The 14,882-nt window shown below is 36.1% G+C and overlaps 3 protein-coding genes and 1 pseudogene across 5 annotated transcripts in view; 3 read left to right on the top strand and 1 right to left on the bottom strand.

Annotated features, from left to right (window-relative positions):
* Nucleotides 1-13,999, top strand: part of LOC146458660 (uncharacterized) — a 113,845-nt gene extending 99,846 nt beyond the window's left edge. The window contains exon 14 of the mRNA XM_085090492.1: nt 13,156-13,999. The gene's annotated coding sequence lies outside the window, so the exon portion shown is untranslated. The remainder of the gene's footprint in view (nt 1-13,155) is intronic.
* The window catches only part of LOC146458658 (uncharacterized), a 199,860-nt gene that overhangs the window by 158,608 nt on the left and 26,370 nt on the right, over nt 1-14,882 (top strand). The window lies entirely within an intron of this gene.
* LOC146458659 (uncharacterized) overlaps nt 1-14,882 on the bottom strand; it is a 47,157-nt pseudogene that overhangs the window by 17,819 nt on the left and 14,456 nt on the right. The gene's annotated exons all lie outside the window — the stretch shown is intronic.
* On the top strand, nt 761-9,265 carry LOC146458661 (uncharacterized). 2 transcript variants are annotated; one of them, XM_085090512.1, is made up of 4 exons: nt 761-1,314; nt 3,872-4,022; nt 7,126-7,179; nt 7,631-9,265. In XM_085090512.1, exons 2-4 carry the CDS (start codon nt 3,984-3,986, stop codon nt 8,912-8,914), a joined length of 1,377 nt encoding a protein of 458 aa, XP_084946638.1. In that variant the 5' UTR covers nt 761-1,314; nt 3,872-3,983; the 3' UTR covers nt 8,915-9,265. The 2 variants fall into 2 exon arrangements, with proteins under 2 accessions (XP_084946638.1, XP_084946637.1); XM_085090511.1 differs by lacking the exon at nt 761-1,314 and having other exon boundaries at nt 2,134-4,022.

The following is a 14,882-nucleotide window of genomic DNA, read 5'->3' as shown; positions in this document are numbered from 1 at the left end:
AAACAGTGCGAGAAATGTTTTCGAAAAATGTTTTCGTTATCAAGGTGATTTTAGAGATGATTGGAGCAGTCGATTTAGTTTTTCTATTCAATCTTTCATGTGGTTTTCTAAATTTAGTACATAAAAAGATAATTCTATCATTTGGATTACAAATTACAAACCCCAAATCTTTCTTTATATAACAGCATTGTGGAAAATATGAATCATGCATATTGCTTTTGCTCTAACTACAGAGCAGCCGTACGAAGCGTTTGTGTTGATTGTCTCTTCTAATTTAGACGCCGTTTCTCGTATTTTTTTTTTTTTTTTAAATTTGGTCCCTTAGTCCAAGGCGAACTCACAGTCAGAGGTTGTCCATTTTTCCAGTGCGTCTTTTCCTGCATACTACCTACCGTCTTTTGCCGGAAAATATAGCTGATGGACGAGGCTTGAACAACAGATTAACAACTACTTATATATTATCGTTTATTTCAAGATTTGCACAAAGGCAGGTAAAAATACAATGGGAAAATTGTTCCCCACAAGGTATTAATCACCCTGAACTGTCCCTTCCCAGCTCCAGTATAAGAATTCTTAACCCAACTCAAGAATTCCCCGGCGAATTTACAGCAGGAGTAATGAAAAATATACAAACAGAAAAAAGGAAAAAAAAAAGACTAACCAAGTTCACAATTGCGACTGGTTATAACACGCCACATTTAGGAGAAATCAACGTAAAAGAACGGATATTACCTCCATTGCAGACGTGACAGACATCTGGAAAAGTAATAGGTCTCTAGCTTATTTTTGAAAGAAAAAAGTATAGTTTCTGCTATACGTCTTTCTATATGTCTTACCCGCCGTAAACTTTTTACTCGGGCCGTAAGGCGACTTCGGTAGCATTATCAAATTCTTTTTTCTTTTTGGGGTCGCGATGGGCCGAGAGATAAGACTTCGAGAGTTATTGTTCTCGGTCTCGTTTTTTGTACTCGCCTGGCACGAGTTAAGTTTTCGTTGCGTTATAAAATTCTTTAAATTCTCGGTCGCGTTCTTTGTACTCGGGCCGTGAGGAGTGTAAATAATATGCGAGCCAGCGAGGAATGCGAGGCAGACGTGCGAGGCATAAACTGCTAACCGTTAGGCTACCCGGGGAGCCATTTAAGCTAACCTGAGTGCTATTTAGGCTAACCGGAGTGTTTTTTATTTAGTTTTGTTTAACAGAAAATTTGGCAACTAAATCAGTCTATGACTCCGCGGGCCAAGATAGATAAAGATGTCTCACGTTTACTATAGAAAAACAATCATGTAGAAACGGTTCCTGTCTTCAAATGAAAGGTAAATAACAAATGCTTTCCCCTCAATTTCATTTAAAAATATAAACAGCGAAACATTGAAAAACGTACAAGGATATCGTACGCGTGATGCGTAACGTTACTCTAGATCATACCGGAATTACGATCCGTCATTGACCCGGCGTCACATACATATCAGGACCGTACAAATGGTTTTTGTCTCTAAACGAAAGGTGAAAACGTAAGGATTAAAGCGCGGGGATTATAAAAGGCATTCGTATGACAAATGTCGGTTTCCCCTGTATTTCGTTCTGACTGCAATAAATGCAATTCTATCGGGAGGTTACTTATTGCCTCACTATATCTCTGTATCTATCTATTTGGGGGATTAGCGACGCTGGAGGTTATCACTGCTAAAAGATTGTTGGCTTACGCACCACGCAGTCAAATATGGCCCGAGTTTAAGCTGAAAACAGCTTCTTGTTAAAATGATACTTTGTTGGTATAAATGTTTGCAAGTGCAACCCCAACATGATCAACAGAACTTTTATCGTAATCATAAATTTAGCCGAAAGGTGTTCGTGAAGAAGGCATTAATGGCCCGATCGAGATCGACCTCACCTCGTGGCCCCCCCAACCCCCCCCCCCCTTCCACCACAACCCTTCCACATTGTCAAGCGCTCACCTTATTTAATATAGAGAAGTGTTTTCAATCCAGCGTAAATGTGACAGAAATCCTCAAGACATTGATAAGTGAACAATTACTTTGAGTGTTTAGGTCGATGATCTACTAACATAAAACGAACATCATGGCTTAAGGAGGCTCGAAGCAGTTTTTTTGGACTTAGGGTGGAAGTTTTGAAATTACAATCTCGTATACAAGATAAACGTTGATCTCCTTCATACTACATCATAATTTCAACATATGATCAAAGTTAATTTTCTCATCGGTTTCCAAGCAACAGCTATTACCATAGCAACGGAAGCGCATAGCCTCTCATTTTAAACATTGTCAATTATCTCGAAATCTAGTCAGACACTTTATGACGAAACTTTAGGCATTTAAACTACTCAATCTAGACAACTTGTAGATGAAATTAGAAAAAAATCTGTAAGAGCATTTTCAAGTAAATAATGAATCAATTTTTATGGGGTGATTTTGTTTATTCCAGCATTTTTCACCAATATCTCTGGCAAAATAAAACTTGACACTTTGTCTTTTCTGTTAAAAGGTCATTGCTCATAGCAAAACATTCTAAATGTATATTGAGCTTCATGGGCGCTCCGATTTTAAGATATTTATGTTTGAAAACAGTTAAAATAAAGCGCAGATGAATGAAAAAGTTCCTACTTTGCATAAATCGAGATATCTTTAAAATGCCCCGGCAGATTATTCTGTTAAATTACAAGTGGTTAGAGTAACAATTCTTTTCGATATTCACGCAATTTTTAGGCTCAAGAACCGAAACCGGTGTTAGATAAGAAGGTTGAATCTTTGTCAAGTTTCAGTCATTATTCGCTTTCTCCGAACAAGAGTTTTATTTTGTTTGTCCCGGTCTATTCCACTGCTATTCACGTGCTGTGAATATTTATGATTACGTGAAGTCGTGGAAAAGGTACAATTTACATAAATATATGCTCCTGCTTCTCAAGTCTTCCATTGTAAATTTTACCTTTTACACGACTTTACGTTATGATAAATATTCAAAGCACGTGACTAGAAGTGAAATAGACCGGGACAAACAAAATAAAATTCTTGTTCGGAGAAAGCGAATAACGACTCAAACTTGACCACGATTCAGCCTTCTTATCTAACACCAATTTCGGTTCCTGAACCTAAAACTTGCGTAGATATCGAAAAGAAGTATTACTTTAACCGCTTGTAATTTAACGGAAAAATCTGTGGGGGCATTTTAAAGATATCTCGATTTATGCAAAGTAGGAACTTTTTTTATTCATCTGCGCTTTATTTTCACTGATTTTAAACATAAATATCTTAAAATCGGAGACACCCATGAAGCTCAATATACATTTAGAATGTTTTGCTATGAGGAAAGACCCTTTAAAAGAAAAGACAAAGTATCAAGTTTAATTTTGCCAGAGATATTGGTGGAAAATGCTGGAATAAACAAAATCACCCCATAAAAATTGATTCATTATTTACCTGAAAACGCTCTTACAGATTTTTTTTCTAATTTCGCCTACCAGTTGTCTAGATTGAGTAGTTTAAATCCCTAAAGTTTCGTCATAAAGTGTCTGACTAGATTTCGAGATAATCGACAATGTTTAAAATGAGAGGCTATGCGCTTGCGTTGCTATGGTAATAGCTGTTGCTTGGAAACCAATGAGAAAATAAACTTTGATCATATGTTGAAATTATGATGTAGTATGAAGGAGATCGAAGTTTATCTTGTATGCGAGATTGTAATTTCAAAACTTCCACCCTAAGTCCAAAAAAACTGCCTCGAGCTTCCTTAACTAAATCATTTTTGTTCACAAGAATTGAAAATTGTTCTTATTTCAACTGATTAAAAAATTATTATGGTGAATGTCAAACACCGACTTGATTTCCTTTTATTACTATTTTTCGTTTATACAAGGTTTCATGGAACTGGACCATCCGAGAAAAGCTTTCCTGTTGATGTTGACTTTAGCCGCCGCGACTTACATGTGGAGTTCTCCAAACGACAGGAAGATCAGGACACGATAGAAATGTTGGGCACGGTGTTTTTTTTAAGGTCTCCAGCTCAGGTATTTTTTTAAGAACTGAAGAGACCAATGCTGATAGTTCCAGGTTGGTCCACGCATAGTTATTTGAGGGACTGGTTATGAAACTTTGCCATGAAAACAATGGTGCTGCAATTTATGTTGGAAGGGCCACGACAGTGCACAATCCTTTGTTTGAATGTTCACACTACAGTTAAATATCTTAACACGAACGTTTCTACTGGTCAGTTGCACCAACACATTTCAAAATCTATTGTCGTCTTTGCACTGTCAAGGCCAAAAATGCTAACAAAAACATATAACAAAGAAATTTGTCGGGCTTCATAACTATTGCCTTTTATTAACTATGGTCCACGGAGCTTCGTAGGTCAGTTTGTTTTCGCCAATCGTCATGATCAGCAATAGAACCTTTAAAGGTTTCTTACAAACACGAGAACTTTTGTCAAATAAATTGCTTAGAGTATTAATTTGGCATATTTGTGTAAATTCCAAATTGAAGTTATTATAGCCTGTTCCAGGCGTTCAGAAAATTGCAACGTATTTATTGTAAGAATACACAGATAAATGAAGGAAAACGCGACTCCATGTCAGAAACAGCTCTCAAATGTCGTATACCAAACATTGTGCGGTGCATGGTATTTGCAATGAAGTATTTTTAAAAGTTCTCGTGAATTGAAACTTTAAGCCAATTTTTTGTTTTGCCTGGGGGCATACAAATTATCTTTGGTGTATTTCTTCCCTGCACGCGACATCAAGGGAAAGTTTATTTCACTGTCCTATTTGAATTCGAGGTGACAGTTCGTGGATGTGTCTGCGACCAATTGTCAATTTTTTACTACAGTCGAGCCAGGTGAAGCGTACCTCCCCCCCCCCCCCCCAAGATCCTATTTATGAATCTATTACTTGAAAATTGATCCCGTTAGTCGTCTCAAGAATTCAAGTCAAAATTCTATTTCTGATTGGATTTAACGAACAATGCATGGCCTGATATACCAAGTGGAACGTGCTCTGAAATGGCGGCAAGGAACCAGAGAATCAGAAACCCGGAAAACCCCCTCTCAAAGCATTCAGAGCGAAAATTCTTGATTTTGTGTAATAGCAGATTTCTCGTGATTTGCAGTAGGCAAATTCGCTCTTTTCAACCGGGTACAGTGTAAGTGGGTCCTGTCGTCGCGTAAGCTTACTAATGATCACCAGCACTAAATGGACATTTTACGACGTTTATACTTGCGTTTATTCCGTTAGTTATTCAAAAATCTGAAAAAAAAGATTGGACGCGTTTTATCATAATAAGCAGTTCTCTTTTTGAGGTATATGCAATATAAGCGAAAAGTATGCGAACTCACAGTGAAAGATGTTCACTTCAGTTGACCTTCGACAATGGCAATGACCCTCGGCACACGTTTTTCGCTATTCTTGGCGGTATAATGAACAGTCTGTTGAAATATGCAACAATTTTTCATGCCACAAGGAGGGTAATGTTATACATGAAAGATAAACTGGACGTTTTCAGCCTGACTCATTTGCAAGCGCTTGACTTTGTGCTCTTGATCGCATGAAATGACCAAATTTGCATAATGGAGTATATGAACGTGTCGTCAACATGCGAGAACGGTTTGAGCGAACGAACTGTTTCAAATGTACTGTAGTTTGAATTTTACAGGCTATTGCTTTTATGCAATAAGAATCGATTTTAATTTGAACATTGATCCGTGCAATTTAAAATGAATGAATGAATGAATGAATGAATGAATGAATGAATGAATGAAAATGAATGAATGAATGAATGAATGAATGAATGAATGAATGAATGAATGAATGAATGAATGAATGAATGAATGAATGAATGAATGAATGAATGAATGAATGAATGAATGAATGAATGAATGAATGAATGAATGAATGAATGAATGAATGAATGAATGAATGAATGAATGAATGAATGAATGAATGAATGAATGAATGAATGAATGAATGAATGAATGAATGAATGAATGAATGAATGAATGAATGAATGAATGAATGAATGAATGAATGAATGAATGAATGAATGAATGAATGAATGAATGAATGAATGAATGAATGAATGAATGAATGAATGAATGAATGAATGAATGAATGAATGAATGAATGAATGAATGAATGAATGAATGAATGAATGAATGAATGAATGAATGAATGAATGAATGAATGAATGAATGAATGAATGAATGAATGAATGAATGAATGAATGAATGAATGAATGAATGAATGAATGAATGAATGAATGAATGAATGAATGAATGAATGAATGAATGAATGAATGAATGAATGAATGAATGAATGAATGAATGAATGAATGAATGAATGAATGAATGAATGAATGAATGAATGAATGAATGAATGAATGAATGAATGAATGAATGAATGAATGAATGAATGAATGAATGAATGAATGAATGAATGAATGAATGAATGAATGAATGAATGAATGAATGAATGAATGAATGAATGAATGAATGAATGAATGAATGAATGAATGAATGAATGAATGAATGAATGAATGAATGAATGAATGAATGAATGAATGAATGAATGAATGAATGAATGAATGAATGAATGAATGAATGAATGAATGAATGAATGAATGAATGAATGAATGAATGAATGAATGAATGAATGAATGAATGAATGAATGAATGAATGAATGAATGAATGAATGAATGAATGAATGAATGAATGAATGAATGAATGAATGAATGAATGAATGAATGAATGAATGAATGAATGAATGAATGAATGAATGAATGAATGAATGAATGAATGAATGAATGAATGAATGAATGAATGAATGAATGAATGAATGAATGAATGAATGAATGAATGAATGAATGAATGAATGAATGAATGAATGAATGAATGAATGAATGAATGAATGAATGAATGAATGAATGAATGAATGAATAATCCATTCATTAATAGAATCTAGAGGCGTACGCTTGGCCTGGCTCAACTGTAAATCGTCGAACTGGTAGCGGCGACGCAAAACATCTACTTTCTCAGATCACACAGCTTTAAAAAAATAGTCTGAAATGTTAGTTGCCTCCTTTTCAACAACTGATGGTTTGTTTTATCCTCGCTTTTACAGTTACCTTCTGATTCAAATTTCACGAACAATTTCCATAAACAAGGAGAAGTACGAGTAAGTATTTTACATTATATGATGAAATATATCAAAGATCATGAATTCAGTGTACCACCGACAAAAAGGAATAACGTAGGTTACAACATTACGTTAGTACAAATCGGTTTTGGTATTCAAGAATAACCATTTCTGAAAGGTATTCTCTTTAAACAAAATGATATGTCACTGAGTTTTCAGATTTTCAACGTTTCTGTGGATTCGCCAGTACTGTGTGAACGGTTTTGCCACTGACAGAGCCTGAGAAACGGCTTTCAAAAGTAGCTGCTAAACTTTAAAATAGCCACACTCGTAATATATGAACAATTGTAGCGGTTAAAATGTATAAGATTTATCTGCGTAACGTCGTCCTTTCATGTCCTTGTAATCTCTTTTTAATGTGTGAGGCATATATTTAGTTACTGTGAATCAAACTAAGATTTTTGTAATAGCCTGTTGTATTTTGTTGCAGAGCTCACAAGTTTCCACTTTGCAAAAAGGACCCGAACAGAAACACCCATCGTCCACCAGAGATAGCTTGAAAGTGACTCTCCTTGGTAGCGAGTGGGGCTCGTCAGCTGGTGGTTTGTCAACATTTAACAGAGAACTTGCTATTCACCTGTCACATCATCCTGAAGTGAAAGTATCTCTCTTAGTTCCTGAGGGTGCTTGTCAAGACAAGACAGAAGCTCAGAGTTATGGCATCACTGTTGTTGACGCAAAGGCACGCGCTGGCTACGAGGAAACTCTTGATTGGCTGAGCTTTCCACCTCAAGACCACAGAATTGATGTCATTATTGGCCATGGTGTGAAGCTTGGTCGACAAGGACAAGTTATAAGAGACTCTGCCCAGAATCTCAATTGCAAATGGATTCAAGTGGTACATATTAATGCGGAAGATCTTGGCAAGTACAAAAGCTATCCTCAGGCTATAGCAAAAGGTGAAAAGAAACACCAAAACGAACTCGATCTCTGTAAACTTGCCGATGTTGTTATGCCTGTTGGACCAAGATTAGAGGAGGATTACACCTCGTATCTAGGACGCATCAAGAAAGATATTTTTCCAGTCACTCCAGGACTTTTTGAAAGCGAATTTGGGGACTTAGAGCAACGTGGTAAAGAAAATTCAATTTTCAAAGTGTTGTTGTGTGGTCGTGCTGATGACGAGGACTTCGAACTGAAGGGATACAACATCGCTGCAGCAGCATTTGCTGATGACTGGCTGAAAAAGAAACGTTATCATCTTATCTTTGTGGGTGCCCCCGATGGAAAGCAGAAAGATATTCAAGAGAAGCTACTCAACTGTGGTATCGCTAAAAAGCAGTTGTTTGTAAGAAAGTCTATAGAGAGCAGGGAGAAGATGAGGGACTTATTGTGTGAAGTAGATCTCTCCATCATGCCGTCCAAATCAGAGGGATTTGGTCTTGTTGCCCTTGAAGCCTTGTCAGCTGGTTTGCCCATTCTTGTTGGTTGTAATTCAGGATTTGCTCGAGCATTACAAGACATACCTTTCGGTGACACATGCATAGTTGATTCGGATGAACCTAAAGAGTGGGCAGAAGCAATTGTAAATGTTCGCCTCAAGGATAGAAAAAAGCGGCTTGAAGAGGCCAAGGCACTCAGAGAATCCTATAAAAAGCGTTACAGTTGGGAGGAACAATGCAGAGGCCTTGTGAACAAAATGTGGAGAATGCTTGATGGTAAAGCTTCAATTTCATGTCCGTCTTCCTTTCATTCTCGAATGAGTAAAAAGTAAAAGTTCAGGTCGAAATCCCGTTACTTTTTGTAGCTAATTTCTATTTACCAAGGTATTACACTGTAGATACCATGTAGTGTCGAAATTCTTCAACATAATGTTCGATTTAATATCTCCTAGGACGTTGATACACTTTTGCTGGGATTGATTGACAAGTGACAACACAGTGCAAACTACATTGCCTTTTATTGACTGAATTATTTTAGTTTTTCTGCTTGCAACTGGCAATAGTTGCCATAATTTCTTTCACTTTATGGAAGTTTTATTCTAGATTTCTTTTCTGTCCTTAAGTCCTCTTATTACAAGGCTCGATGTATATTTGTGGGTTAGTTTGTTCTCATGACTCCTAATTTTTCAGGAGAGAAGATCCAGCAATCTTCTGCCTAGTAGCGTCCAAACGTTCAATTCATAGAAAAATATGCTGGGCCGGTTTAAAACCTAAGGTGCGTTGAGGTAGGTAATGTTAACTTTGTTTCGAAAATATTTTTGCACTTTTTGTATGATTTGCTGATATGTTGGTTACATTTTTTGGTTTTTGAGAAAATAGAGAAGAAAGAAGGACCTCTGATCAAGGTTTCGACTGTACGATATCATCTTTTGAAACAACAAAAAAGCATTTGGCGACTGACGTTCGTGTCGCGGTGTTTTTTAAAGATAGAAACACAAAAACTGGTAGTCGCGAATTATGAGCTTTTAATAGAGTACTATGAACCCTGTATGTTGTTTATATACACATAACTAAGTCATCTCTTATCTTCGAATTTTTCATTTACACAATCAAAATAATGAATAAGTTCTTTAAGAAAAAATTGTTGTGCGACCTGACCTGATTTTTTTTTGCTAGAAAATAACTGTCGAATCTTCAAAAGGAACAGCTGTTTTCGTTTTTGTTTTCAGATCAGTTATTGATAATTCATTCACTGGTCATACAGTCTCTCCATGATGACCTGCTACCAAGCTGTGACAAAGGTTCTACTCATGACAGACTTGTGGAACGGAGAGAAAGGTTAAACTGACATAGAACCTGTTAAATTTACTGCTTGCATTCCAACAGTTCGCCACCGTTACTCTAGTATGATTCATCGACAGTAATTTTAGAAAAATTCGAATGTCTTTAACCCTGATTCAGATTCAATAATCAAAAGACCTCCCCCCCCCCCCCCCCCCCCAATCCTTGTCACTTTGTCAGAAGCCACCTGGCATTCTTTGGCGATACTTGTCAGGGTCGTAGCCAGACTTTCAGCTGAGGCGGGGCAAGTGCTGTTGGAGCAGAAGGCGCGAGCCTTGACTGGAGTTTTGGGGCATTCTCCCAGAACATTAGCTGTCTCTGTGGCTGCGACTCAGGGGTGTGGTTGGGGAACATTTGATTATCGTTTAAAGAGTGAACGGCCGCACCACTCCTTCTTCGTTGTGGCCGCTTGTTTTTCTCTCCGTCTTTCGACCAGTTTAGTTTCTTTTGTACATTTATCGTTTATGACAGGAATTGGAGAATTTGATATGAACTGAATTATAGTTTATCCGTCTTTGAATTATGAGCTCAAAGGTCATGTCTCTATTACGAGTTTTGTGGCCTTTGCCTATTCTCTTTTTTTGTGAATTTGACCTCTTGTTTTTTCTTTTTTGCGACTAATATGCTTCTTTTACCGCTTGTGGGTTTATCCGGTTCATTTAAATGCGTGATATTTCTTGCAGTCTTTCTTGTTGACATTATTGTTATGGGATATGATCTAAATCTTTGCTTCGACCGTACAATAGCCTAATTATCTTGCAAGTTTCTGGAAAACTTTTTGAGTTGCTCTTAACACAGCCTCATGGTTCTTTCGGCATAAAAGGCGTAGTCGCAAAATGGACAGAACAATAGGTCAAATTATATTTAAAATAAAAGGAAAGCCACAGAACTCATAATAATGAAATCAGTGACTATCGAGGTCGACTGTAATTGAAGCAAGCGACGGTTACCCACAGCATCTTATTCAGTATTACCAATACTCCAATTCCTAGTAATACTGTAGAAAGCCGCCATGAATGTACACAAGAATCCACAAGAAGCTAAATGGTAGAAAAACGGAGAGAAAAAGCGGCAAACACGGAGAAGGGGTCGTGTAGGCCTTCTTCCTTTTTTAACCATAGCCGTTATGGCTGTTGGTTATGATGCATGGCGACAGAAATAACGACTTTAATTAACGTGGTCGGGTTTGGATGACTGCGAATTACCTTTTCGAACTTTCCAAGTTCTCCCATTCCAACCTTGTTTGAAAATGTCTGTTGCCACACATTTCATTTTAAACAAAGAATCATTCGAAGTTTCTCATGAATTTGCTCATCTTATGTGGGTTAATCTTTCAGGACGCAATCGCAAATGATTTTTGGAAATTATTTTTTCATCTAACCGAGTATTTTTTTTATTTCTGGACAAAACTTAGGCGATGCAAGTGCCTCGTCTTGTCTCATGCTTGCTACGGTCCTTAGATTTCCAGATTTCAGATTTTTTTTATTTATGCACTATTTCAAAAGTTTACTACAAAAGGAAATTACAATACATCACAAAAGTAACATAAAGACAACATTAAATTACATAAATATCAAAGGTAAAATGTGCGCAGTGACCAAAGGAGCTTAGGCTTTCGAGTTGGTCACTGCCACGTGCAGCTAACTGGCGTATAATGTGCAACTAACTAGAAGAACAGAACAAAAGACAAGAATAATAAGAGTGCATAGAATCATACTACCATTTTTACATAAAAACAATAGAAATGATAATTAATAATGAGGGCAGAGAAATCAAATGCTCATCGGGTATTTAAAAGATACAATTTGTATTGCTTGTAGGAGCTATTATATAGGAGTTTTTTTTAATTTAGAGGGAATTTTTCCCAAATTTTAGACCCAGCAAATGAGAAAGTGGCAGCTCCATAATTATTCCTTATCCTCCGCCGATGAAAATTAAGGTTCGATACAAATCTGGTGTTGTAGCTATGAACTTCAGAGGCAAGAGTAAGGGTTCCTTTGAAAATCATGGGGACGTTAGTAGTATTGTTAGTAATTTTTAAAAACGTTTTAATTTAATATATTTTAAAGTATTGTAGATATCTAAATTACATGAAAAAAAATATTCTAAAGTATTGTAAATACATGTATTATAATGTATTTTGACTTAAATATTATAAGTATATTAAAAGATATTTTCACCTCTTTTAGAACGTCAAAAGAATTTAGAGAGAAAAGAAATTCTTGCTATTTATTTCTTCAATATATATATATTATATGAAAAAAAATGTATTCTAAAGCGTTGTAAATACATGTATTATAATATATTTTGACCTAAATATCGTAAATATATTAAAGTATATTTTGACCTCTTTTACAACGTCCAAAAACTTCAGCGAGATAAGTAATTATTGTTTATTTTTTTGTTCAATTAACCGCGCGCAAATTAAAAATAAATAAATAAATAAAATAAAACATTACGAAAAGGAAAGAAAAAACTTAACAGAAAATGACGGGGAATTATTAGGTGAAACCGTAGGGCTTAAAGTATAAGGCTTCCTCGTGACAATGGTGTTACACAAATGGAAAAAAGGTGTTTAAACTGTCAGACGGTAGATACAGTTAAGAATGGATTTTTTTTTTTATAAATGATGTACAGTTGAAGCAAGCGGATCAATAGACAGCTCAAGAAATTACGTCAAAAGCCTAGTTTCCATATGCGCGTAACTTCGTCGCAAACAATTATAATGGCTTGATCGCAAACAGTTTGCATAAATGGAAACGTCTTTTACGTTCATCCCCGTCCAGTCGCCGATGATCACCAATGATCGCAAACAAGACGCAATATATAGAAAATTTTTATCTCTACGTGTTGTTTACCACAATCAACAACGCTAAAACGAGGAAAAATCGAAAGGAAAAAAGTGGCGTTCAGAGCAAAACTGGTGGTCTATCAAACAATGGCACAGTCCAACACAATCCGTAGAGCGTATTTCGCGCCCTTTTCCACGATGTCACGAAATGAGGTTGGGTAAAGCAATCACGCATATGGAAAATAGAATCGGAAACACAATCAGAAAAAAGTGATTGGGCCATCGTTGTTACGTGTATATCGGAACCAGGCGTAAGGTTATAAATGACGATAAGTAAACACGTTAAAAATTACTGTATATGTTTAGGGCTAGATTAAAAGAGGAAAGAAGAAACAGGGTTTCACCTGTTAGTTAAGTTAGCAAACATTGAAAATTCCCAAGTTAGTCAACTACTATGACAGGTGATTGCATGCCCAGATAACAAGAGCTACTGTAATTTCAGTGTCACAATAGCCTTAACGTGACATCGAAATTATTTATAAGGATAAAAGTTTCTTAGTTGGAGGGAGAAATACAAAAGATTTTTGATTAACAATTACTTAACCGAACTCATTTTCTTGTCCATTTGTGTCTTGTGTGGGTTTTGGATATTCAGATCGTTGTTTTTACTTCTCTTAATTCTAAATCTCGTTGGAGACGCTTTGAATGAATAAAAAAGAGTGTTCCAATAATTATTTGTTAGAAATGTTTTCTTACGATACAAAGGTCATTATATAGAGGATATTGCATAACTGCGTGGAGATACGAAATTTCTCTTCGAGTGTTGAAAAATATTCGCGAACGAGTGAAATATTTTTCAACACGAGAAGAGAAATTTTTATCTCCAAGCGGCCATGTAATGTTCTATTTATTATATATACACCAATGAAATACTAAACCATTTCATTTTCGATGCGAAAGGCGCGAGTTATTATGCAACCATGGTAACGGGGTTATTTTCACGTGTGAAGATATCGCGCTTTCGCGCGAAAGCTCACCTGGTATTTTATTGGTGTTTATATAATAAAAACTGTCATTTGCACAGTTAGAGCTTAGGACTGGGGCACCTGTAGTAAAATGTTCTTTTGCATAATTTCAGGATTATTCAAAGTCATTAAATTTGTCTACCATTGTCGAACTAAACTCATGGTTAGACTGAGGAAAGAAAATTTACGGAAAGGTAAACGTTCTCCATAAAAAGGTCTTTTCGTACAGAGAAGACCAAGTCTCAAAATAACCGTAAATGTATATTGAAATGCGATCCTTTTTCAAATCAACCTCTTCTTCCCGACGTTCTCGTGACCCTCGTTGACGTGGCTCGTATAATCGCTAAAGTCCAAACGATAAGTATCCTAAACTATGAGTGGTCTGTTTGTTACCTTGTTTGTTGCCTTGGTTACTTCCTTCGCCTTCTTACCATTCTCGACCCCAGAGTCGCTCGGCTTTGACTACGTCATACGCCGTCAGTCATGCGCAAAAGGGAAGAGCTCTGGAGTCGAGAATGCCTTCTTACCTGCCCTCGTAGTCTGGGCATGGAATCACCTCTGAGTAGTGGTTAAGTACCTTTGGAGTATTTTAGTATTCGCTCACCTTTGTTACCTCTATTAATGTCATAGAGGTTAATAATTATTTTTGCAATACTAAACAAAAAAAAATTGTGATTTCTCATTTCCCATTCAATTTTTCCATACCTCATTCTTTAATCCCTAAAACTGTTTCCAGTTCTTTATTTTAGTAAGTATCGCGGTGGACAAATATTTTTCTGCAGTTAAATGTGATTATAGGACTGGTTGCAATTGGTGCGCTACGAGACATGTTAGGAAAAAATGGACAACAATTTTTATTTTAACATAAGACATGTTTTGATCATACTATGATCATAATCATTTGCGAGTAAAATTACAGCAGATTTGTATAATATATAGAAGCGTGTAGCAATAAAATTACAAGTGTTTAGAAAGTGAAACTGAGATAACGCTAATTAGCCAAGGAAAAAAAAAGGGATACCAAACGTGGCAAAGAACAGAATGCGCAAGAGATGAATTTAGGAGAAAGGGTTAAATTAATAGGACAGAGCTGTTTGTTTAAAATAAGTTTTCCCAAGGAATGTGTAGGGATTCCTTGATCCT

This window comes from Pavona decussata, unplaced genomic scaffold, assembly GCF_977016875.1.
Source record: "Pavona decussata unplaced genomic scaffold, jaPavDecu1.1 SCAFFOLD_232, whole genome shotgun sequence".
NCBI lineage: Eukaryota > Metazoa > Cnidaria > Anthozoa > Scleractinia > Agariciidae > Pavona > Pavona decussata.
Note: the sequence above shows the minus strand (reverse complement) of the source record. Positions and strands in the feature narration are given on the sequence as shown.

What these genes read in the sequence shown, in the direction of transcription:
- LOC146458661 (XM_085090511.1), top strand. Translation starts at nt 3,813, where the DNA reads ATGGTGAATGTCAAACACCGACTTGATTTCCTTTTATTACTATTTTTC. An exon ending in TTTTAAGGTCTCCAGCTCAG is followed by an intron (nt 4,023 to 7,125) that starts GTATTTTTTTAA and finishes TCGCTTTTACAG; the next exon opens with TTACCTTCTGATTCAAATTT. An exon ending in ATAAACAAGGAGAAGTACGA is followed by an intron (nt 7,180 to 7,630) that starts GTAAGTATTTTA and finishes ATTTTGTTGCAG; the next exon opens with AGCTCACAAGTTTCCACTTT.